Genomic DNA, 23,617 nt, shown 5'->3' on the forward strand with positions numbered 1-23,617 from the left:
TATAAGCAGACAGGATTTTCTGTGGGTTTTTTTAGGATTAGTCTACAGTTATAATTTGCCCAGTGGTTAGTGGTAAAGTCTGGGTTTAGCTTGGGCATGAGTTTTGGTTGAAGTTGATATCATGTTAATGCTTGTATAGGGTTAGTGTTGGGCTTGAGGTTAGGTCAGGATTAGGCTAAAGTTAAAGTGTGGGCTGTGGGTAGGATGTATTACGTTAAACTAGGCTTTAGTTATGGTACAATTGTATTGTTGTGCCAGATGTTTAAACATAAATAACATTTATAACTCATTATGTGACAAAGGAAACAAGCTTTGGTGAAATAACGGCTCTCATGTGATCTGACAAAAATCACTTAACCCCGATTCGTCTTTCCTGAAGCGTCTTTGCCGTTGGACAGCTATGTCATTGGAGTGGCGTTAATGTCGGGCGTATACACACACTCCCAGTTGCACCCACTGCCTTCACCACCAGACTTAGACCAACAGAGAGCTGAGGTAAACACACATAGAGTTTATATTATACTTACTGGTGTACCGTAGTTGTCCTTGCACTTCAATTAAAAATAAAACATCTAAACTTTATCATTGCTCGCACAGATGATGCTGTTCCCAGGAATATGGGTGAGTCATGGAGGCCAGGTGCTTTCTGTAGAACTGGTGGTTCAGCCCAGTCAGCAGCTCACCGCAGCTAAAGTTCAGATTTTACGACCGTACTGCAGCCCGAGCCATCACTTAGTGCCCCCAGGTATGTGAAAATTAAGAAATTTCAGCTGATAAATTCCCTTTTTACTGCATGTTCTGAAAATGTATAAGAATGATTAATTAGAAATGAATTAATAACAAGAAGACGTGATGAGGATACTGTTACCGATGAGTGATTTTTACCATCCTAAATTTGATTATGTTTCCAAACCAGCATGTCCCAATGCAATTTGTTACTTTTATACAGCAAACTTACAAATGCTAGAAATGTTTCATGTATATGTATATGTTTTCTACATATATAAGCAGTGACGCTGGAGACTCATTCCATTAATGCGTATAGAAAACTTAATTGTATCATTAATGCTTTTACTATTTTTTTTTAAGTAACGTTTATTACATTTGGTTTAGACTTAATATTTGATTTTGTGGAATTTGTAGCTACAGATAATTATCAACAGCCTACTGCAATAGCTCAGGACCACAGTTTGCATGAAGTTCTCATTTAAGCACCTTAACAATGATATAACTAATGAATGGACAAACAGTGATGAGGACAGGTTCCCTTTTTTTGAGTCTCAAGGTTTCTTCCTCATGATGTCTCAGGGAGTTTTTCTTTGCCACAGTTGCCACTGGTTCACTCATTAGGGATGAACTTACAATTATAAGGAACAAACGTATAGGCACTAAATTTAAACACTATTTTATACCACCTTATAACCTCTTTATCTCTGTAAAGCTGCTTTGAGACCAAAAGAGCTCTACAAATAAAAACCCTTCCACTCTTCTTGGAAGATGTTTCACTAGATTTTGTGGAGATTTGCACTAATTCAGGGACAATAAGGGTACCAAAGGAGTTTATGACAATTTTGTCCCAGTCAAAGTCCGGTCTTAGTCGCCATTTGTTCTTATAACAACCTCCCCTGTTCTGGGCAGATGTTCCACTAGATTTTGTGTAGGTTCCTACTCATATAGTCAGGTACTGATGTAGGTAAAGTGAGGAGACCTGGGGTGCAGTCAGAGTTCACTTTCATCCCAAAGGTGTTCAATAGTGTTGGAGCGCTATAGCTGGAGATCTTCTACTCCAATCCATACAAACCGTATCTACATAGAGCTGGCTTGGTGCATGGAGGCATTTACATGCTGGAAAAGGTTTGGTCTTCTAGTTCAAGAAGGGAAAATTCAAAGCTAATGAGATGTCCTATACAATCGTGTGCCTCTACATTACTGGTAACAGTTTTGGGAAGAACCGCATGTGGCTGGAAAAGTCAGGTGTTCCATTACTTTTGGCCATATAGTGCGTGCCATGTAGCTTAATAAGCATATTCCATATGTTCTATGGTGTTTTTGAATGTACTCTATACTGTATATTTCACTTAATAGCACATTATTACATGCATAAGTAACCAGTGTCCACTCTATAGATAGTTATAATGCATTATAAACAATACATAGTGCCTGTAATGTTATGTTAAGGTAAGTGTTATGTCCATCTTGTATTCTATGTGAGGTGTTATACCTGCAGCCTTGTTACAATGCATTATAACTTGCGTGCATACCCTTTATTTAGTCTATTTAAATTGCTATAATGACCCATCATTGTTATAATGTTATGATGCAGTTCTTTAAGAAAATAGCGATTACAATTTGGTCAGATTTGTTTATAACACAGTAGACAGTATGTATATCTTTTCTGTGTCAGGCTGCCGCTCTATCCTCAACCCGTTCACCTGCTGCTCGGTGAAACCTCTGTGTAACACCACCGGGGGTTGTTCAAGTGGGCAGTACTGGTGCCATCTGGTGGAAAGCTGCCTGCCAGTCACCAGCCCTTGCAGCCCTTATCACTCATCTGCTAATGGACACGTCTTCACTCTGCCACCTCGCTACACTGCATTGACTCCTTTCTACCACATGGTGGCAGACATAGCATTGGAAATACCTTCAGCTTCTGAGCCGGTCCACATCGATGTAAGTGGATGTCCTTGACTTACACTTACTGCATTCTTCTATCCTAAAGCTCTTGAGAGAAAAAAAGAAAAGTTTTAATGTCCAGGTGATTAAATGATTTAAAGGTCATGTTATAACACTTTCCAGGATGACATTATAGCTCTTTGAACCTCCGTTATATCAGTCATACAAATGTCTTACTACTGTACTATATAGGTTTTCAAACATAAGATTGGTATGTAATATTTTTGAACCACTTAGTCTCCGTTTGCACTTATTATAACCTCCACACTTTTCGGAAGATGTTTCACTCAATTTTGTGGAGATTTGTGCTCATTCAGACTCAAGGGTGTGAGTAAAGTCAGGTGCTGATGTATGTCAGGTGAGGAGGCCTGAGGTGCAGTCAGCATTTATATTCATCCTAAAGGTGTTTAATAGGGTTTAATAGGTCAGAGGTCTATAGAAGGTATACTCACTCAAGATCTTTCACTCCAAACCATGTAAAGCAGATCTTCATAGATCTGGCTTGGTGCAAAGGGGCATGTTGGAACAGGTTTGGGTCTTCTGTGGAGGAAACTGAAGAAAAATGTTGAATGCTATATCATTTATAGACGTCCTATACATTTGTGTGCCTCCAACTTTGTGGCAACAGTTGAAGAAGAAGAAGAACCACATACAGCTGGAAAAGTCAGGTGTCCCAATACTTTTGTTATTCAGTGTATTTTAGGTTCTAATAAAATGTACATTATATACAGTTCTTCTGAAAAGGTTGAAATCCCAGAGTCTTTTATGGTTTCTGAAAGACTTTAATGTTTCTTTTGTTTACATACAACAGCTGGGTAATGTAATAGTATAAGGATTTACTGTCCAGATGTTCGTCTTTATTTTCATTGAAAAATCCACACTTAGGATGAAGAAAATCTTTACAAACACTCAGCATCCGGACACTTCGTTTCTCCAAACATTTAGCTGATGATGTTCTTCACTAGTTGGAGATTTCTTTAAGATCCACTTCATCTCAGAGCAGTTGAGTAGGATTTAGGTGAGGTGACTGGGCAGGTCATTCCATGATAAATATCACTCCAGACGACTGTTTGCTCTCTGGACGTACGCTTCGGCTCATCGTCTTGTTGTACGGTGAAGTCGGTTCCAATGAGCCGCTTTCAGTGGAGATGTTATTGCATGGTGTGGAAGTTTGGAATTGTTGCCATGTTGGGTTCTTTCACTTTCGGAACAAGACTCCAACCTTCTCTGAGTTTCCACCTCACATCTTCTCTCCTGTTCTCCATCTTACACAAGTTCTTCTATTACTTTTGTTCTGTTACACAATTTTCACAGAATTTTCTTTCACTCGATTACTGCTTAACTAAAATGCTAAAACGAAAGGAACACACACGTGTCTCTCAAAAACCATAAAAGTCTAGGTGTTTCCAAACTTTTTGGAAGACACAGCACATTTAAATTATACATTTCATAGCACTCGTATGCTGGATAATGTTCTGATTGTTGTTTTTCCTGATTTATTTACACAGGTCAGGTTTAAAGGAAAAAAAATCCCGGTGTTTCCTGATGATATTCTTGCCATTCAGCACAGTAGAAAATCTGGAGAGTTCCTGCACTGCACCAGCGGCTCGGACTCTGTCTGGCGCCAAAGCTACATCTCCATTCCTGGACCTGAGTGGGGCGGCTGGGTGGACGTCGCATTGTCCTCTCTGACAGAGGGAGGCCACTGGCTTGACAACATGTCTTGCGACCTGCGTCTGATCTATCAAGACCCTGGACATCTTAATGGTGTTGGGAAAGTCACCCAGAACGAACCCAGTACAGAAGTGAGCATGCCTGGCAACATTCTGATCCCCGCTCAGACCCCAGTGACCGGAATGCACATTCTCTATCCTGTACTGGACAAAGATAACCGAATACATTTAGCAGTAAATGTCCAGACTCTCTTTATTATCAAGATTCTTTCAGGAAGTAACGCGACAAGCTCATGGTCTGGCCTCGTGTCCAGGACAGAGGTTCCATTCCTAAAGTCCTGTCCAGAAGAGATCCCTGAAATGATCAGAGTTTGTAAAAGGGATTCGGCTGATACATGGTTCTCTTATGCACCCATCATGGCTACTAGTCAAGGGGAACACACTCTGGATGTTACAGCGTCAAACCAGCTGAACTCACAGAGGCTTAGTGTGAAGATTCAAGCTCACGTTATTATCACAGGACTGAGAATACAACCGCAAGGATTTCATAGAGTTCTAGTGAACATACCTCAGGTACAGTTATAAATATGGATATACATATGAATGAAAAAGAAAACTATATATGCTGTGTATATATAATATTTAATCACTGACTCTCGTATTGATATATATTTTTTGTCTGTGAATATGCATTAAATGATTCGCAATAGTCTATTCTTTCCATTTGATTGCACTTCTCTTTTATTCTCTATAGCCGTTCTTCATCTGCTACAAGAAGCAGCGCCACCCAGTGTAAATCCATGCTGGAGTTTCTACCCAATCAGATCTCAGCAATCACTTCATCGGTTTCATAAATGAACCATGCGTGATCTTGCTAGATATAAATCCACGCTTCTTGAAGCTGTACCTTAACCAATCAGATTTCAAATTGGTCACTCCGAGGCCCTCTAGAAGGCGTCCAATAACATTTTCGGGTGCTTTGATTGGACAGTCAGAGAGCGCGCTAGTCAGAGCTCGCGATCTGCATCTGTAGCAAACTGCACAAGCTCAAATAAATTCATGTGCATTTGATAGCTGTTTTCTTTTTATTCCACAACGGCTGACGGGCAAAGAAATTTATTTGGTCACTATTAGGACATTTATAAGAAGGAGTTTTCAAGAAAAATGGGAAAGGAATTTTCAGCCAAAACAGTTGAACCATTTACACTTTTTATTTTCTTTCCTGTATAATTTGCACAAAACCATAGAATTTACGGAACAAATGGGGTCATTCGATGAGGTGAATATCGATGCCTCTGCTAGAGATGATGAATGCAGGAGGTGCAGTTCAGTGAAAGGAGACATGTCGACTCCTGTTCATTGGGTTTCTTGCTTTAGTAACAACATTCATTCTCACTGTATGAGATTCATGTGAGTGATGCAACACTCTTCTACTGCGCTTCTCTATAATACTGATGCTTTCTATAGTCGTGGCGTCATAATGATGGGATTAAGAATTGGATTGACTCAGAGAGGACACCACTGAAGGCCTGGGTGTGAACTGCATGGAGTGTCACTGTGTATATATACATATGTGTGGAGTTTAAAAAGTTGCTGTTTGTCATTTTGAGGTCTTTGTTATTGCCATAATGATGATTCAATTTAATAATAACTTCAATTAAAGATGACTGGTTAATAATTTCAGGCATATTGATAGCCAGTATTTGATTGCAAACAATGATATACATCCAAATGTCCAAAATGTAATTGGATTTCAGTGCTTTTTGCTGCGTGATTATATTAAATCTGCATGTTTCCAGTTCTTTTTACACCTGATCTTTACAAGAATTTGGCCTAAAAAAGGTTAGAAAATATCATCTAATGAAATATATTTATCATAGTTCTTCTCCTATTACCACAAAGTTGTATGCACAATTGTATCGGACGTCTTTGGATGCTGTAGAATGAAATTTTTTTTTACTTGAACTAGTAGACCCAAACCTGTTCCACCATGACAATACCCCTGTGCACAAAGCCAGCTCCACGAAGATATGTTTTACATGGGTTGCAGTGGAAGATCTCCTGCTGTAGAGCTCTGACTCTATTGAACACCTTTGGGGTGAACATGAACACTGACTGGACCTCCTCACCTCCTCACCCGCTCACCCTCACTGACTTTACTAACACACCTGTGGCTGAAGAAAAAGTTCAAATCTAAAAAAGAAATCTAGTGTATCATTTTACAGGAAATGGAACCTAAATGTGGAATGGGATGTTCAAAATCTTATAGTCAGGTGTCCACAAATAAATTGCAAAGGTTCTTATGAGACTCTCTCTCTCTTTGCAGATGTTCACCACAGCAGTAGCCACTGGATCATCTGTGAAGTACACCTGGGTCATTGATGATCTCATCCAGTTTGCTCACACTGGAGATGCGTACAGCATCACTTTCAACAAACCTGCAGAGTACACGCTCAAAGTAAACAAAGAATAAACAAACGTCACCTGGGAACCTTATGGCCATCTTAATAACCTTTTCGATTTGCAACAGTGACTGCATATATAATAGTGTTGTCATTTTCTGTAATAGGTAAATGCAGAGAATCCTGTCAGCACTCAGTACATGGAGGTCAAACTCACGGCCGATGTGATGACCCCATTAGCCGACCTCGCATTACTCTCCGAGACGGTGGCTGTTGCTGTAAACACCTCAAGCGTCTTCACCGTTCAAGTGAAACTGGATGTTTCTATCGGTGTCACAATAAGGTTAGAACAGTTCCTGCTTGTGAAATGTTTATGCTTTGCAATTAGATCGGACCTTAACTCGGATTCTGGTCTTATTTTAAACACTAAAGGTGGGATTTTGGTGACCATTCGAGCTGCGTTGATCATACGTTCATCGCTCCGTTAGAAAAAAACAATGTACCTTTGGATCAGACTGCGACACAGGTTTACCTGCAGGACGCTGCACATCATATCTACACAACACCTGGTAAAGATAATATGGAGAAATTATTTCATTTTATGTCATGATTATGTCATGTTTTGTATCAGTACAAAAGCTTGCTGGCAGGTTATACAGTACCATGGTGTGTCCTGCTATGTAATGTTTTCTTACGTTACATTATGTGATGTTATGCCTTGCTATGTCATGTTATGGAAGGTTGTGCAATCATTATATGGCACATTAAACCACATAATATCATGCTATAGCTCATTATACCATACTATGTCATGCTATGACACATAATATCATGATATCTCACATTATGGCACATAATGCCCACTATATCATGCTATAGCTAATTATACCATACATATGTCATGCTATGGCACCTTATATCATGATATCTCACATTATGGTACATAATGCCACACTATATCATGGTGTTGCACAATATGCCACACTATATGTATTGTTATGTTATGCCACACAATCTCATGTTATGGCACATTATATCAAGTTATAACATGTTATGACACACGGTGTCATGTTATTTACATTTAACATTTAAGGCATTTTGCAGATGCCCTTATCTCCAAAGTGACTTACTATTAATCTCATTCACACAAATGAGCAGCTATGAGGTTAAGGGCCTTGCTCAGGGGCCCAGAAAAGGCAGCTTAGTGTGGCTTGGATTTAAACTCACAACCTTTGGATCCAAAGTCCAATGCCTTAACCACTAAGCTACCACACGTTATGGCACATTATATCATGTTATCCTACAAATATACCACACTATATTATGTCATGGCACATTATTTCACACTATCTCAGATTATACATTATGTTATGTTATTTTATGACATCCTATATCATGTTATAGCACTTTGTGCCACATAATGTCATGTTATGGCACAGTATGTCACATTATGCCACGCATTACAACGTATTATGTCACATTGTGGTACGTTATAGCAAGTTAGACATGTTATATCACATTATGCCCCTTTACATTATGTCATGTTTTATCAGGCTATTGCATGTGTTATGGCACATACACAAGGCAACAACAAATTCTATTGGAAAAAAAGGCTAGCATAAGTCTTCAACGAACATGGTATCACTTTCTATGAAGGCCCATATGCTTAACATAATGCCTTACACAATACACATTCTTATACATAGGATATTTGATTAGCATTTGCGTTTTTGTAGTATAGTATTTATAAAACATAATATTACCTTGCAATTGCAGTTCAGAAGATCAACTTAAGCATGTGCGTAATCTGACTTTGAGCATGCATATTGTTCCGTGTGTACATATTAACAAAACTTTAAGCAAGTTTTGGACATAATTTATGCAATATTTTAAAGTTAAACATATTTATAAAATCCTGTCCATGTTTCTATAACAATTTTTCAGAAATTATAAATAGGCATATCCAGATAAATAACCAAATTATACCTGCCTATATGTAATATGTAATACATGACATTTCTAAATGTATGCTGCATATTTTCTTTAAAGGTGACTACACACTGAGGATACAAGCCCAAAATAAATACGATTTTATCCAAACTGCTGTGCTACATAAAGTAAGATCTCCGCTGACCAAACTGCTAGTCATATCAAAGCCTGCTTCCCCTAAAATCAACCAAACTATTCTTTTTGAAGCCTCATCACAGCCGTCTTCACATGGAATAGTGTACACGTGGAATTTTGGAGATGGCTTTCCAGAGGTTGAAGGACCTCACAAGACAATCAGGCACGCTTTCAAGAAAGCCGGTGTCTTCAATGTTTCTGTGATTTCCGACAACACCCTTTCAAAGCTGAATTCCTGGATGGTAGTAGAAGTTTTTGAAATGATCTCCGGTGTCCACCTGGGGTCTAATAGCCCAAGTGAACTTAATTCAATCATTAAAATCAGTGGAGGTGTATCTACAGGTACCAGTCTCAGGTGGACCTTCGATCTTGGTGATGGGACTGTGTTTAAAGACCTTAAGAAAAACTCGATCTCTTACGTTTATAGGTCTGTAGGAAACTATACCGTCCAAGCTATGGTTTGGAATGAGGTGAGTAGCGAGAGAGAGGCTATTGATGTAGAAATTTATCAACTTGCTGTTTTGGGAATCCTGCCCCTGGAGTGCGTCGTGAGTGGAAAGGAAGTGACTCTTCAAGCGCTTGTGAGAGGGAATGTTTCTCATCTAGCCTTTTATTGGCGTTTCGGAGATAGTAAAGACGTGTCCGTGAAGAACGGAATCGCAACTGTTGCTCATACGTTCTCAGGTACTGGGAATTACCTCATTGGCGTGACCATTCAGAGCCAAGCAGGATCTGCAGACTATCAGTCGAATCTATGTGTTGAGAACTCGATTACAGATTTGAACCTTCACTCTTCTTTAAATGTTGCAGCATTGGGCAAAGAGATATGTTTTGATGTGTCAGTGCTTCCAGCCGGTGGGGAAAACTACCAATTTCACTGGTATAACAGCTCTTTCTGCGATTGTCCTGTCAACGGGACGTCACATCACTGCTTCATTTTTTTTCAAGAAGGCAAGCATGAGATTACGGTAATGGCACAGAACCAGGTCAGCAAGAAAACTGCCTCGACAACCATTTTAGTCCAAAGACCTTTATCTGTACGACACAATGGGGAATTAGACGTGTTAACCGTGAATCAGACGTATTACTTTTGGACTGAGCCTAGCAAGAATAATGCTGCTATCGAATGGGACTTTGGTGATGGTTCGTTGAAGAGCAGAGGCCAAAATGTGTCACACAATTTCACATCAGCTGGTCAGTATCACATCAGTGCTTCAGTTCTCAATGCAGTTAGCAAAGAGATCATAAAGGTCGATGTACAAGTCCAGGTTCCTATATCTAATATAAGAATTCATACCAACCGGCCATTTGCTGAAGCAGGACAAGAAGCAGTTTTCACAATTTCAAGCGATGTCATGGAGAATGTTAAATTCTACTGGATGATAGACTCCATGACTTTTTCAGAACTTGGAACATCAGAGTACAGATATGTCTTTCCTAAAGCAGGCATCTTTCAAATCCGTGTCACAGCACAGAATCCAGTCAGTAAAGTCGAAACCTCATTAACAATCGAGGTGGTAGAGAGAATACAAGGTGTCCGAATTATGAGCCTGAAATCTGCAAGCTATATCCCAACAAACGAGACTGTTACTCTGGTTGCTTCTGTAAGCCGTGGTACTAGCTTGACATATCAGTGGTTAGCTAATCAAGCTGAAGTTAATGACCTAGTCGGTGTTGGGGAACATTTTCAGTTCTATACAATCCACCCGGGTAATGTGTCTGTCAGGCTTATAGTTGCTAATGTTCTTGGTAAAGTGCATAGCGATTTTTCTCTGAGGGCAGTTGAGCGTGTATCTGAGGTAAATATCCCATTATCGAATGTGGTAGCAAAAGGAAAACCCGTTAGCATAGCAGTGGAGATTAAAACCGGGACGGATCTTCAGTATACTTGGTTTTTGGACACAAATTTATCATCTGTGACAACAGACGTACCTTTTGTCCTTCATGTTTTTAATACTGTTGGGGTTTTTAAGCTAAGAGTGTCAGTAGGAAATGTTTTGGGCTCAGTCAATGCCACTAAACAACTCATGATACAGGAACCCGTTTCAGAGATCGATTTTGACATAAATGGACAATCACATCCCTACTTTGTTTCATCAAACAGTCCCTTGACGTTCCATGGATCCGCTCGAAAAGGAAGCGATGTACACTGGGAGTGGACGGCCAGGTCTGTGGAAGGAAGTGCAGTTGTTTTAGATAAAAATCAAATAATTAGCTATTTGTTTATGGATGCAGGAGATCACAGAGTAACCCTAAACGTCTCAAATGAGATTAGCTGGCAGTCTGTGTCGCATGTTGTAACGGTGCAAGATGCCATTCGAGGTTTCAGTCTAAGAGCCAGTGATGTCATCGTCTGTGAGAATGACCCAGTCACTTTTACACCATCTATCACTCAGGGAAGCGGAGTTTCATTCCTTCTGGAATTTCCAGAAGGCAATACGTCTCTGGAAGATCAAGAGGATTTTACTACCTCATCTATTCCTCTTGGCAATCACACCATTAAAGCAATTGCTAAGAATCTTGTTAGCATTTTATCAGTAAACATCACCATAAGGGTGGTACAAGGACTTAAAGGTCTTCACTTGGTTGATTGCTGCTCTTCTGTTTTGGAAGCCTCAAAACCTGTCCATTTCAAAGCATCCGTAAATTCAGGATCTAAGGTCATTTACAGATGGAATTTCCACTTAGATGGCTTGAGAACCTCACAACAGACTGGTCAAAGTGTCCTGTATTCTCCATTTAGCAACGGAACTCTGACTGTGATGGTAGAAGCGAAGACTGACTTCTGTTCCCAGTCCATCACAGAGACAGCACTAGTTCAGCAGCCGGTGAAAAACGTGACACTTTCCATCTTATCTGAGGGACCTTTTGTGAATCACAGCGTCACTTTTTTCGCCCTCGTCGATGGTGGCAGTGACCTCGCGATCAAGTGGAGCTTTGGTGACGAGATCCGACTTACAAAATCTAACAAGGAAGTCTACAAATATAAGGTTGATGGCAAATTTATGGTCCAGGTAACTGTTTTCAATAACATCAGCCAAGTTTCTGCACATTTTCCGGTTCTGGTAAGGAAACTGAAATGCATCCAGCCACGCGTCGCCCTCGTCCAAGAACAGGCAAGAATCCTGAAATCTCAGCCAAATTATTTCGAAGCAAGCGTGGATCTAAACGGTTGCACTTCTTACAAGACAAACTACCTCTGGGAGATCTTTAGAGACCCAGATTGCACTGAAAGGAAAGTCTTTTTACATGCATCGGTAGATGTTACCAAACCGCTTCTGGCTATTTCAAAGAACACACTAGAAGTTGGAGACTACTGCGTGAAGTTTTCTACTTGGTTTGAAGGAACGCCATTACGGCATCACAAGACTGGCGGGTTTTCTGTAGGGAACAGTCCATTGGTTCCTCTGATTAAAGGTGGCTCAATTAAAGTTTGGTCAAACCAGAAAGACCTTGTGCTGGATGGAAGTGAGTCATTTGATCCTGACGCTACGATTCCAGAGGTTGATCTGTTGGAATTTCAATGGAATATTATTATGGTGGGTATTTTGGGGCAAATTGTTCATTTTATAAAGCTTTGCAGATATTCACAAGTATTTACTCCTTTGAACTTTTCCACATTTTGTAGGGCTACAACTTGGAATCACAATGGAATCAGTCCAGGCATTTACACAAAATAGCTCATATTGTTAAATTAATACACTATATTGCCCAAAGATTTTGTAGTGTGCTTGTAGACATTTGTGGAGATTCATTCAGACATGAGGGTGTTAGTAAAGTCAGGTACTGAAGTAGGTAAGATGAGGAGGCCTGGGGTGCAGTCAGCGTTCCAGTTCATCCTGTTCAATATGGTTGAGATCAGAGCTCTATAGCAGGAGGTATTCCACTCCAACCCATATAAATCATATCTTCATGAAGTTTGCTTTGTGCACAGGTGCAGTGTCATGCTGCAACAGGTTTGGATTTCCTAGTAAAGTGAAGGGAAAATTTCATGCTACACCATCCAAAGATGCCCTGTACAATTGTGTGTAGTTCAAAATGTACAAGGACTAGGTGTTCCTCGATAATTGAGGAACACCCTTTACAAATTAAAGAGCAATAAAAAAAAAAATTTAAATAAACAACACTACAGTCTAATGAGAGTTATGCAGTTTTGCAGCCAAAAAAACAAAGCAAAAAACAGGTGTTACAATGCCATTTATGATTAGAGAATTAATGAACCTTCAAACACAGTTTCAGAAATCAGACAGTGAGCATCTTTCTTATAATTTAGCAAATTTGTTCTCCACTTATCAACCAATTAGTGCTGTAGTTTCCAGGGCAATTTTTTCCCCCTTGCAATATTTATTTATTTATTTTTTTTTTTTTTTTTTTTTTTGTTTGCTTATTCAATTATTTATTTATTCATTTGTTTGTTTGTTTATTCAAATATTAAAAGTTAAATTACAGATTTTAAAAACAACTTTAAAAATTAGAAGTACACACACACAAAAAAAACACCACTCAATAACAGTAATGTGTATAAATGTAATTTGTTACTTTCCATCATTGGCAAATAATGTCATGAGATTATGTTCTGGAAATGTAGCAAAACAAGCACCGTGTTCTTCATTACTAAACAACTATGACTATTGAAAGGGTATCAAATGGGCTAAAATCCAACTCATTCTATTTTTATGTAAAGTTGTAACATTACAAATGTGGAATTCAAGGCAGTGTATTGTCTTTAGTTGTTTTTAGGAACACAGATGTCGCTTCTAAAATGAGTTTGTGTTTATGTTTATAGGAGCAGAACACCAGTTCAACTCAATATCCAGCATCCTTTATCAACAATTATTCCATACACTGTAACGAAAGTAAGCTTATTCTGCCCAGACATCTACTAGAGCCAGAGAGAGTATACAAGTTCACACTGACAATTCACAAGCATGCGAGATTACCTGTCTCTACTGTCCAGCATGTAAGTACCATCAACTATTGAATGAAGTGTTTCTGATTTACAAAAAAACAATTCTAATGAATTAGTGTCTTATTAATTCAGGTTCAAGTGCTTGACACAGAAGTGCTACCCGTCACCGTGAAGTGTGTATCCTGCAGATTGGTGTTTTCTTCTGCTGTCAGTTACAGCCATCCTGTCGCTTTAGCCGGAGCTTGTTCTCTGTGCAATGGCACTCTTCAGGTATTAAAAACACAGACACTACTGGGGCCAATCTTTCTAGACACCTGACTAAAAGATCCCATTCCACTAGATTTTGGAGTAAGAACAGGAGCTTGAAAGATAGATTTGGACTGTAGTTAATGTGAAATGTTTGCTACACTAAATCAGGACTACAGTTTACTTCTGATCACCATCACTGCCCATTTCAACATTGTTTATCTGTAATAAATGGACATTCGGCACAACCCAGATGAGGATGAGGTTTTCTTTTAAGTCTGGTTCCTCTCGTGGTTTCTTCCTTATGCCATCTCAGGGAGTTTTTCTTTGCCACAGTTGCCACCAGCTTGTCCATCAGGGACAAACTTACACTTATGAAGAACATCTTATTCATTTTTATCACCACATTATGTGTGTAAATCTGCTCTGAGACAATGTTCATTGTGAAAAGCGCAATACAATTAAAAATGAATTAAATTGATTTGAATAGATCTTTGGGATGTTTTCATCATTTAGCCACAAGGGCAGTAGTAAAGTCAGGTACTGATAGGGGGGTGAGGGGGTGAGGAGGTCTGGGGTGCAGTCAGCGTTGGAACACCAGACATCAGTGCAGACATCAGGGCTGGCGTCTCAATCACAGTTTTGTTTTATATTTTAGCCAATTGGAAAAATAATCTATAAAATACCAGCATGATTTCTAACTTCTGATTGGGTGTACAGGCTAGAGCATACCCAAAGCTCCGCCCTAGCAGCACGGAAATAGTTTTTTCACTACTTTTCTCACATTACTTTCAGTTTGACACGCTTACCAGTTATAGCTCCATACTGGCTTCTTTGAAATTTTGTCTTAATCTTAGTTGTGATTGTTGTGTAGCAGCTAACCAACGCTCCATTCCACACCATTTAACTGACATTAAATAACCACAATTACGATGTGTGTGATGGATGTTTATTCAAGACTATAAGCAATCTTACTGCTGCATGTCTGTAGCGACTGTTAGCACATCAGAGGCTATGGCTAATTTAAATTTACCCTCCACAAGCACTGCTTCTCCTCAGCCCTCAACAAGTGCCCCAAACAAGCCTGTCTTCTGGAGGTTTCAGCCTTAGTTCAGGCAGTTAGCGAACTAAAACCGCTCATTTAATCCTTCCTGCTACTGCACACAACCATTGCTGGAGACCTGGGAACTGGCATCTTTAGAATCATGTGAGAGATCCTTCTCCACATTGTCAAGAATCCTAAACCCCAATCATCGCACTATGTTCCATAAAATAAAGAGGAATTTAGTGATCTTGGCCCATGAAAAATCCATAACAAATACTTTAGACATGGATGAATTTGTTCGGATTTTTGCCAAAAGAAACAGGAGACTGATGTTGTAGATGGATGGATTTGAATATTGAGCCACTTAACTGATATGTCTGCTTAGACATGGGGTCTGAGTTTTACCAGGATGGATGGATGGATGGATAGATAGAACAATAGCTAGACAGAAAAAAACTGCCATTGGTTTAGTTATAAAAAAAAAAAAGTTGAAAAAGGAAGTTTTTATAGAATGGTCTGATTTTGCACTGAAGTTTGAAATAGTATTACTTTAGGATATACTGTCATTTTAATTGAGAGCTAATCTAATCCAATAAAACAAGTTATTTTCATTATCACTGTAGCTATATTTTGAATTGGATTTTTTTTATTTATTTTGTAAATATTAGTTATTAGAAGAACTGGATTAGATTAGGTCTTCTATCTCACAAATACCGATGTTATATCCTATTTTTCTATTTACACTATTTTCCCTATACAATGAGGGTTAATTACAGGCTTCTAATATATATTTATTCTCCACCACAGTATAAATGGACTGCTAAAACCACAAAGGGAGAAACTTTACTTCTAAATGAAGTCACAACTTCGACAGGACATGGATCTTCAGATCTTGTCATCAGACCCAATGTGCTAAAACCTGGATTTGAGTATATATTCAGCCTTAATGTATCTCAACCAGCTACAGGATTGTGGGGATCAGCGAGCTTTGCTTTAACCCAAAATCGCCCACCTGAGGGGGGCATGTGCACATTGTCTCCAGAGGATTCAGTTCAACTTCTGCAAAATGTAGTTTCGTTTAACTGCTCAGGTAAGGAAATGTGCTGTATGGATGAAAAATCTGATTAATTGAGAGAATTTTATTTCCTGTGCAGTTAATGTTTAGTTTAAGAGCTTTGTTTAAAGTTGAGTGAAATAAGTTAGTGGGGTCTCAGTAATACATGTTTCTGACCTTCAATTGTCATCAATTTTATTTCTATAGTGCTCTTAATAATACTTTGTCCCTAAGGAGCTTTACAGAAATACAGTGATCAGACATTACATTATGACTACCTGCCCAATATTGGGTTGGTCCCACTTTTGCTACCAAAATAGTTCTGATACGTCGAGAATCAACAGCATGAAATTCTTCAGCAGTTTGAGCTACAGGAGCTCGTCCGTTGGATTGGACCACAAGGACCAGCCTTCGCTCCCCATGTGCATCAATGAGCCTTGGCTGCCCACGACCCTGTCGCCGGTTCACCACTGTTCCTTCCTTGGAGCACTTTTGAGCCCACAAGAGCTGCAGTTTTGGAGACGCTCTGACCCAGTCGTCTAGACGTCACAATTCGTGAAATCCTTTCACTCGACCATTTTTCCTGCTTCTAACATCAACTTTGAGGACAAAATGTTCACATGCTGCTTAATAAACCCTTGTTTATAGAAATTGCAGTTCTAAGCCATTGTGGCCAATAGTTTTTAATTATCTTGATAGTTCTTGAGTTGAACCCTTCACAGTAACTTCATGGATCTTCAGGTTGTTCATGTGGAACCATCTTCAGCATCATTGAGCATGGGAAGAGAACTCAATTAAGAGATAGGGCTTCAGGATGAGTCAGAAAGAAGAAAGGGGCCGGTCACTGGTATTATTGGTACCCTTTTTGGTGCACAGTAGTTAAGCACATTGTGCAGTGTGATCAGAGTTCAAGTAGGAATCCAGCAATACTATCTAATGCTATCATAGCCATCTAAAATGGAAAGTTAGAAGGTAACATAGGCATGATGGAGCTGTTGGAAGCTTTATTTTTTTCTCTGTCACTGTCACTCCTCTACATTCCTTCTCTCTCTCTATTTACTTCTGGATGGAGTTCCCATGAATTGGAGATCACTCTGCACAGCTGGGAATGGTTTCACCTCTACATCCTAAAGCTCCATGAATTTACTGGGCAACTCGAGAACTAGGGATTTAGGGATGGATTTGGATTGTAATTAATATCAACAGTTTGCTACAATAGCTAAGGACCACAGTTCTGCACTTCACTGAACACCTCGACAACGATGGCAACTTTATAACCACTTTATCTCTGATCTCTATCACTTTGAGACAATCTGCATTGTTAAAAACACTCTACAAATAAAAAATGAATAATATTTAACTTAATTGAACTGTCAGATATGTCACCAGCCAGCAGTTAAACTTGAGAAAAAGTGATTTCCTTCTAAAATTGGCTGAGTTGGTAGCACTAGCAGCGCTGAGCGAGAGTCTTATCCTGTGTGCATGATTACTTAAAACACTGACAATTGAAATACCTGTTTAATTCACCTGTGAACACTTGTGTATATCCTCAAATCACTGACTCTGAATACGGTCCTGAATTAAGCAAGAACTCTTTACATCAGTAAGCTGTTATTTATCTACAGGCTGGGTGGATGAAGACAATATCTCCGCTCAGATGATCTACGCTCTTCAGATAGCACAATGCCAAAGCACAGAAACAGAGTGTCCTTTGATAACCCTATACCGAGGCATACGGAGTGCATTTGGTACTCTGGTACCCATGGGCAGTACAAGACCAGGCCACAATGCCTCCATTCTCACTGTAATGGTGACTGTCGAGGACAACATGGGAGCCAAAATCACTGCTGTAAAAAGGTGTGTGAGACACTGCTGCTGCTGTTACCAAGGGCATTCGTTGTCAGATTTACAGTGTTAATTACTAATTAACACCTTAACTCATGCAGGAATCTGGTAGTCATGGTACCGGTCAGGGACCAAGACATGATGGAATGGTTGAAGAACAAGAGTCAGGAGGAACTGTGGGATTTGGTGAAACAAGGGAACCCTCAGGATGTTATATCATATGCCATGGCGATGAGCAGCCAGCTCAATCAGGTGGGTTTTACTACACTGAATCTGGGTTTTGATATCATAGTGAGAAGTGGATATTTTTAGCTAAATGACAAGCCTATGTTTTACCAGACTGGTGACTAACATTGCTGATAGTAAAAAATAAATAGAATGTTACCCCCAAAACCTGTAGCAGAAGAAAAAATACAAAAAAACAAATGCAACTTTGACTACAAAACACAGTACCACTACTAAAAGTAGCACTTATATTTTGTACATTTTATCATATTGTTATTGTCATCATAAGATTGAAAAGTCGAGGGAACCATTTGTGTGTATATATACAGGTGCGTTTAAATAAATTAGAATATCATTAAAAAGTTGATTTACCGTATTTTCCGGACTATAAGCCGCTACTTTTTTCCCACGCTTTGAACCCCGCAGCTTAAACAATGAAGCGGCTAATTTATGAATTTTTCCTGTGTTTTCCCGGTTTCACAAACTTCATGCCAAAAAACTGAGACCCATAACATTAAACCAATTAAATTGAAAACCAATGAAACTATTTATGTTAAATCGCACTTCGACTGAATTGGGCCGCACCACATCATAAATATGGATGATGTTCCTCTGACGTTTGACCTGCCACTCACTCAGACTGTTAACAGGAGAAGCGAATCATTCGTCACGCTGAAAACAACCGGGCATGAAAAAACACACTTCACCTGTGTTCTGAGCTGCACGGCATCGGGAGAAAAGCTTCACCGATGGTGATTTTTAAACGCACGACGATGCCAAAAGATAAACTCTCGAGAGAAATAGTTGTGAAAGGAAGGAGGAAGACAGTGAACAATGACTTTTTTGGTAGGCTACTGTTTAGATACAAGCCGTGTAACAGACACTGTCTTTCATTAAAGCCTGTGTAAAGTTCATTAGTTTCAATGTAGATTTATGTTATTTATGTTCAAAATAAAAATCTTTGTCAAATTCAGTGGGTGCGGCTTATATTTCGGTGCGTTTAATAGACCGTAAATTACAGTAATTTAGTAATTCAATTCAATACAAAATGTGAAACTCGTATATTATAGATTTATCACACACAGACTTGATTTCAAGTCTTTATTTCTTTTAATTTTGATGATTTTGGCTCATAATTAACAAAAACCCACCAGTTCACAAAAAAATCTTAAAAAATTCACAATTCACAGTCACAAAAAATAAGAATACTTTATTAAACCAATCAGAAAAACATTTAGCAGTCTTCCCCATGACTGTGTAGCCTGAACCAGACTGAGTCACCATTCAAAGGCTCAGGAAACCTTTGCGGGTGTTTGGATTTAATCAGCTTTTTCACAATATTCAAATTTTCTAAGATACTGACTTTTAGAATTTCATTAGCTGTAATCCATAATCATCAAAATTAAAAGAAATAAACACCTAAAATATATCAGTCAGTGTGTGATGAATCTATATAATATACGAGTTTCCCTTTTTTTTATTGAATTACTAAAATAAATAAACTTTTGTATGTATATACAGTATATATATATATATATATATATATATATATATATATATATATATATATATATATATATATATATATATACTTTAATAATATAACACAGTATATGGTATACAAAAGAGCACAATATATTGGACCATACAACTGTGTATAACTGTTCTGTTAAAGTGTTCTTTAAAGGTACATAATGCATTATAAAATATTATGTTTTATTCATTATGCAGTAAGCTTGGGTTTTTTGCAAACTGGATCTGTAGCAAACTGCACAAGCTAAAATATATTCTTGTGGCTTTAATGGCTTATTTTTCATTCCACAATGGCTGACAGAAGCGGAAAAATGTATTTGGTCGTAGGAAAAATATACGTAGTCAGAGCTAAATATCGATGCTTGTGCTAGAGATGATGTATGTGGAGGTGCAGTTGTGGCTACAGTGAAAGAAGACGTGTTAAATCGTGTTCACGTATAAAGAGTTTCTGCTTGAGGGACCTGGTACCAGCACAGTGAGCACTACGAGTACAGTTTATTATCTCTTTTTCTGCAGAGAATATACCAAAGCTTGTTTTATAGTGAATTCTATTGCATTGTCGAAACATTCTTTAGGCGCATATCACTTCCTAATGTCTAAAAGAGTGAGTAAAGCCATTTCTAGTGCAGTTTGAGGGAAAAGAAAGTAGACTTTAACTCTATAATTTATGTCTCTATGATTTTTACATCATTAATTATAGTATGTGTCTTCTTTTTTTCCCTAGATACAAGCAACCAGCATGCAGGAGTTAAAAGACAAAGTCCAGATGCGAGGCAATGTGACCCAGGCCTTGGCTTCTCTCTCGGTGTCCTCGCTCCAGGATGCATCACAGATCAGCTCGGCTTTGGCTCATTCCACTGTACGTCTTGTTTTATTCATGATAACTGACAAGACAGGCTTCAGAGAACGTTAGCAATTCTGGCACGGCCTGCAGGCTGGCAGAGAGGGCTCAGATATTTACATAGAAACCATGTCCGATGTAAGGATTAAAATAAAAAAAAGCAAAGGTGCCTCTATGAAATCAATTCACGTAAATAGGATTGAATTGAATTTAATCATTAAAATGGTTTTCACTCTGTTACAGGCCGTTACGTCTGAGATGCAGTGTGGAGACTGTAACTCGCAAGTTGTGGAGGCCGTGGGGAAGATGATCGGTGTAATCAGAGAGCAAACCAGACAAGGAGATCTCACTCCTATAGACACTGGAAGGAATATTCTCAATGTTTTAAGTATGAGTGTTCGTTTTTCTTGAATATTGCCATCAAACACGTTTAACACGCCATCAATCCACCTGCGTTTTCTTTGCCTCAGGTACCTCGATGACTGTAAAGAATCCGGTAGATGCTTTAGGATCGCTCTTGCATGGCCCCAAACACCACGACACTGCAGTATCGGCCTTATACCAGGTTGGACAGCTGATGCGTAGCCTAATGTGGTCACGGATGCCTGGCGAGGAAGCTCTTCTCCTCCAAAGTCCACGAATCAATGCAACAGGCAAACGCGGAGACCCCGCTTCAGACCTCCTGTGTACAGACCCATCCAGTTCATGCCAGTTTTACATCCCTTCGAATCTGAGCTCACGACTGAGGGCCGAAAACCAGGAGGTGGTTCAGATCGTTCTGGTTCTGGAGAGCGAGGAGATCCCATTCGTGTCCCCTGCAGAGCCACCGATTTCTACTAAACTAACCGCAATGGAGTTCCTCACACCGCATGGTTCGCCAATCCCTGTCTCGAACCTGACAGAAGAAAGTGCTATACGTGTAACTCTACATAACAAGAAGATGGAGGTTTCGGGAAGGGTAAATGTCACCCTGCGATCGGAAGGAAGCGTGAACTTTATGGTCAGAGCTGTTGAGACAGAGCCGAACGCTGGGCTCTTTATCACCTTCAACTTCAGCTTGAGTGAAGGTAACAATGCTTTGTTTACTAAATGAAAAAGAACCATTGTTTTTATAATAAGAACAAAATGAGTCGTTTTAACGTGGAATTAACTCTAAAGCAACATTAGCAACTTTCTTCCATCTCATTCATGTTACTATAAGCATTTATGTATAAATTAGATATACATTCCTACTCAAGAATCACAAGGTATTATTTATTTCAGTATTTTGTATCCATTTGACATTTTTTGTTTGTGTGTGTTGGTAGGAAGCAGTATGCCAGGCTCTGGAAAAGTCACCATAATTATATCAGATGAGCAAACCGTCCACCAGTCCCAACACACTCATGTTAAAGAGCTCATTCTCGCCTCCTTCACTACTTCAGTGGAGGAAACGATCTTCCTCGAACCAGTGTACGTTTATGCCATGTCTATACACGTGCCGTTTCACAGTACCCCCGGAGTGTCTATATGTCAAACCTCTTCTGTATTTCTGTATCCAGCTTAAACGGCTCCGCTAAGGACCTGTACGTGACTTTAAGGAGCAGCACAGGCGTGGACTTGTGTGTCTCGGTGTGTGTGTTCAGCTCTCTCTGCCAGTTCTTCGACATGGAACGGAGACGCTGGAGCACAGGTGGACTGAGCGTGCTCAGTACGAGCAGCCCGGATACTGCTCACTGCCTCACTGAGCATCTCACACTTTTCGGAGCGAGTCTGTTTATTCACCCGGACGCCATTGTTTTTCTCGCACCAGTGCGTCAATCTCTTACATATTATTCTTTCAGTATAAATCTTCATCTTCTTTTTTCGCCTGCTCCCATTAGGGGGCGCCACAGCAGATCATCCGTATCCATCCTACTCCGTCCTCTACATCGGCCTCTTTCAAACCGACTACCTGCATGTTTTCCCTCACCACATCCATAAACCTCCTCCTTGGTCTTCCTTCCTGGCAGTTCCATCCTCAGCTTTTACCTACCGATATACCCCATGTCCCTCCTCTGCACATGTCCACTTGCATCTCTTCTTCTTATCCTTTGGCCAACAGTAGCCCAACGTTTGTGGTAATAGTTTGGGGAAGAACTGCAAAAGTCAGGTGGCCTGATGTGTTTGTCTGTATGATGTGTATCAGCAATTTAAAGGTTTACTTTCAACACTTTTTAACACTTTGGCCCAACAATTTGTCCCAAATACTATCCTGATGTTTGGTCAAAATAAAGTGAAACTTTAATTGTGATTTCACAAATCTACCAAAAGATGTTAGGAATCCAATATGGGTGATCTGGAATTCTTGTTACTGGGGAAGTTGTAGTTGTTGAACTTCTAAAGATTGAAAACTTTTGATCACTAGGTCAAATAGGTCATAAGTTCAAATACCAGCACCGACAAACTGGCATCCGTCGCCCCCACCCCCTCCCTTCCCGGATTTCCTTAAATGGTTTTTTTTTGTTGGGAATGACTAGGATGGACAGGATTAGAAATGAGTTTATCAGAGGGACAGTGCATGTAGAACGTTTTGGAGACAAGGCGAGGGAGGTGAAATTGAGATGGTTTGGACATGTGCAGAGGAGGGACATGGGGTATATCAGTAGGAGAATGCTAAGGATGGAGCCACCACGAAGGAGGAAAAGAGGAAGACCAAGGTGGAGGTTTATGGATGTGGTGAAGGAAGACATGCAGGTAGTTGGTTTGAAAGAGGCAGATGTACAGGACAGGGGGGGTATGGAGACGGATGATCTACTGTGGTGCCCCCTGATAGGAGAAGCCGATAGAAGAAAAAGTCTTCAAATTCCAGAAGAGACACATTTACCATTGCTATTAAGAGGTATTCCAGTAGTGGTGGTGTTTCAGTGGTAAGATTGTTGCCCAGAACTCTTGAAAAGTGACAGTGCTGTATACAGGGTTTGATTTGTAGGAATAGCTGTAGGAAGGACATTTTAATTTACATTTTCTAGACATTGTTGCCTCCAATTTCAAAGCTATAGGCAAAAATAATACGACGTAACTATAAT

General features: G+C 39.5%; 1 protein-coding gene across 1 annotated transcript in view; it reads left to right on the plus strand.

Moving 5' to 3' along the window:
• Nucleotides 1-23,617, plus strand: part of pkd1b (polycystic kidney disease 1b) — a 47,451-nt gene that overhangs the window by 1,927 nt on the left and 21,907 nt on the right. Inside the window, exons 4-21 of the mRNA XM_046854751.1 lie at nt 380-495; nt 598-745; nt 2,405-2,670; nt 4,182-4,919; nt 6,673-6,804; nt 6,916-7,091; nt 7,181-7,317; nt 8,798-12,411; nt 13,659-13,832; nt 13,914-14,051; nt 15,880-16,162; nt 17,752-17,983; nt 18,073-18,223; nt 20,454-20,588; nt 20,814-20,958; nt 21,041-21,637; nt 21,878-22,022; nt 22,112-22,361. Coding sequence (XP_046710707.1) covers nt 380-495; nt 598-745; nt 2,405-2,670; nt 4,182-4,919; nt 6,673-6,804; nt 6,916-7,091; nt 7,181-7,317; nt 8,798-12,411; nt 13,659-13,832; nt 13,914-14,051; nt 15,880-16,162; nt 17,752-17,983; nt 18,073-18,223; nt 20,454-20,588; nt 20,814-20,958; nt 21,041-21,637; nt 21,878-22,022; nt 22,112-22,361 — 7,577 coding nt within the window. The remainder of the gene's footprint in view (nt 1-379; nt 496-597; nt 746-2,404; nt 2,671-4,181; nt 4,920-6,672; nt 6,805-6,915; nt 7,092-7,180; nt 7,318-8,797; nt 12,412-13,658; nt 13,833-13,913; nt 14,052-15,879; nt 16,163-17,751; nt 17,984-18,072; nt 18,224-20,453; nt 20,589-20,813; nt 20,959-21,040; nt 21,638-21,877; nt 22,023-22,111; nt 22,362-23,617) is intronic.

The sequence above is a fragment of the Silurus meridionalis genome, chromosome 7 (assembly GCF_014805685.1).
Source record: "Silurus meridionalis isolate SWU-2019-XX chromosome 7, ASM1480568v1, whole genome shotgun sequence".
Taxonomy (NCBI): Eukaryota; Metazoa; Chordata; class Actinopteri; order Siluriformes; family Siluridae; genus Silurus; species Silurus meridionalis.